This window comes from Montipora foliosa, chromosome 6 (assembly GCF_036669935.1).
Source record: "Montipora foliosa isolate CH-2021 chromosome 6, ASM3666993v2, whole genome shotgun sequence".
In the NCBI taxonomy this organism is placed as follows: Eukaryota; Metazoa; Cnidaria; class Anthozoa; order Scleractinia; family Acroporidae; genus Montipora; species Montipora foliosa.
In genome coordinates this window covers 15876954-15879453 of record NC_090874.1, presented here as the reverse complement: position 1 = coordinate 15879453, position 2500 = coordinate 15876954, and the positions used below count along the sequence as shown (strand labels likewise).

Genomic DNA, 2500 nt, shown 5'->3' with positions numbered 1-2500 from the left:
GCTCAATTTGCTGTTTTTAGGTCAAACCAGGGTAAAAGTCTAAATTAGTACTTTAGCTCACGCGTACAACATTCCTGACAACCTACTGACAAGATATGAAATAAATTTATTGCACAAAGAGCTATTCGTATTTAATCTTTTGCGACTTTCTGCGGACACCATCTGCAAACTTGAAAAAACCGGCAATTTTTTTCAAGTTTCAGTCCATTTCCTTCCTGTCCAACCATGGATGCAAATAACAAAGAATAGCTTCAGTGCACTTCAATTGTTATTGGCAACAAAACTACGCCATTATTCTTTGGTCTTGATTGATGCAAAGACGTATTTTAGTGTTTAGAAGTTTGACTGAAATAGCGTGACACTGCCCCTTTAAGCACGTCTCAACCGTTGACGTTAAACGCGTCCGCCTCGTTTTCCAATATTTATGCGAGACGTATTGAGGACGTGAAAGACGTCTTTCCTCTGGTGTAAATACGGCAAATATGTGATGGAGATTAGAAGAAAATTGACTTTTTTCACAAATTCATTAAAGTTTGTTTCTCAAAGGTAACTCAAAAATTTGTTACTCATAGAATACATTACAGAATTCAACTTTCCAATCGTGCTGTTCGTTCACTTTTTCTAGAAATCGTGGAAGAGAAGTCCCAGCGTTGACGTAGGAGGGATAACTTCACCAGGGGCTGGCGACGAACCAGAGGTGGAATGGGCAAATATTAAACTGCGAAAATGCAGTGCCATAGAACCGAGCCGTGGAGCTCTTAATGACGGAGGCGCCGGAGAAAATAATACTGAACTTCATAAGGTTACGTTGCGAAAACCGCGGAGCCGTTCGACTGGGGATGTACTCGATGAAAAGCCAAAAGACGAAGCAACTTTAGAGCTTAAAAAGATTCTAATAAAACAGAAAGCAGCGGCAGAAAAAGGTATGTGTTGTAATTGAGAACTTAAGTGGTTTCCACTTGATTGTCGAGAGAAGTTTGGTTCTGTCTAACTGGATTGCAACTTTGCGATTTGATTTCGCGCCACAATCTTAGCCAATGACTTGCTCGCACTCGATTTCCCGCAGATTGCGCCACCGGCTCAGCACGAATTCGCTTCGGGATATGGGTAGCCCGCCAAAGCTTGGCTGGCACCAACCAGCGATAAATGCTATGGCAGCCAAGGGACTTTGATGCGAATTAACGCGCAGTGGCTAGGCCAGTGGTCACAAGGTTCGGAGCAACTCGGGTCTGATCGGCTCTGTCAAAAGGATGTCCTCCACCTGCCTTCAGAAATGGAAGCAAAACCAGAAACAATTTAATGGAATCCGTTCCAGACAGAGGATGACAGAGTGATATTTTTTGTATTCGTTTAATTTTCTTCCCAATTCCCAATTCCCAAATTAACAAAGTAATTTACATACAATGTACATATTGCTAAATAAGAAGTGACAGGTCATAATTTACAATGTTTAACTAATGCCAAAAAAATATCACTTTACAGCAATGAAAAAGTTTGTCTTAAACGCTGTAAAAAGTAATTAATATTAATACTAAGTTATTGAGAATTTTAATATGTTCACTTGAAGCGAAAGAGTGAAATGCCGTCGGCATTTCAATTAATCATTTAAGAATTAAATTTTGTGTTTCAGAGCAAAACGATGGAACCCGTCATGAAAGTGAAGCAAGATGAATGGTAAATTAGTTGATGAAATTAATGGTATCTATTTTTTTCGGTAAACGGCTCGTTGTAAATATCATTCCAGCTGCTTGGTTCATGTTGCATTAAGTTTTCCTTTCTTCTTATCTCAGGTCGTTTGCTTTAGCGGCGCAATCAAACCGATTGAATTTGGATTTCTTGAATAACGAAGTTTGAAACTATATATTTAAAGTCGCGGTATCACCAGTATCACGTCAGTGAAAAATGTACACCTCGGAAAAACAACGTGGTGTGAAATGTGAAAAGTTGGGCAAGACTATGGAGTACAATGGCAAGTTGTTCGCTGACCGCACTTCATCAGGCTAGCTTTTGACATAGCACACGAGTCACCTTCTTGGCTTTGATGAAGATTTCTGACAGTCATTGAAACTAGCAACATTAAAAATCTTTTTTTTTTGAAGAGGGGTGAAAGGGCTGGGCGTCTATGTTAAATTTATGTGATATTTTTTTGTAGTTTTTTCCTCATATTGTGATTTAGTAAATTTTCAGCTCCGACTATTGCATTTCTAGCTTTTTGATTGGCTAAAAAACTCCGACTATGAGCCAATAGTCGAAGTTTTACGTCATATGGAAAATAGTGCGCCAAGATGCTCTTTCCGGACGCTTTGTAAAATTGTGGAAATAAAAATCGGCGGCAAAACCCGGTTTGAGAATTTACTAAAACAGTTATTCCATTCGCCCTTGTTGGATATGAAGTGATTATAACCAACTCGCGCTACGCGCTCGTTGGTTATTTTATCACTTCATATCAAATTCGGGCTCATGGAATAATTGTTATATAGTTTTTTGTAGTTTTTGTACA

The 2500-nt window shown here is 39.0% G+C and overlaps 1 protein-coding gene across 1 annotated transcript in view; it reads left to right on the top strand.

Annotated features, from left to right (window-relative positions):
• Positions 1 to 2334, top strand: part of LOC138006827 (shootin-1-like) — a 40146-nt gene extending 37812 nt beyond the window's left edge. Inside the window, exons 17-19 of the mRNA XM_068853416.1 lie at positions 626 to 923; positions 1631 to 1674; positions 1791 to 2334. Of these exons, the coding sequence (XP_068709517.1) occupies positions 626 to 923; positions 1631 to 1671 (339 nt within the window). The 3' untranslated portion in view covers positions 1672 to 1674; positions 1791 to 2334. The remainder of the gene's footprint in view (positions 1 to 625; positions 924 to 1630; positions 1675 to 1790) is intronic.
• The last annotated feature ends 166 nt before the right edge of the window (positions 2335 to 2500 follow it).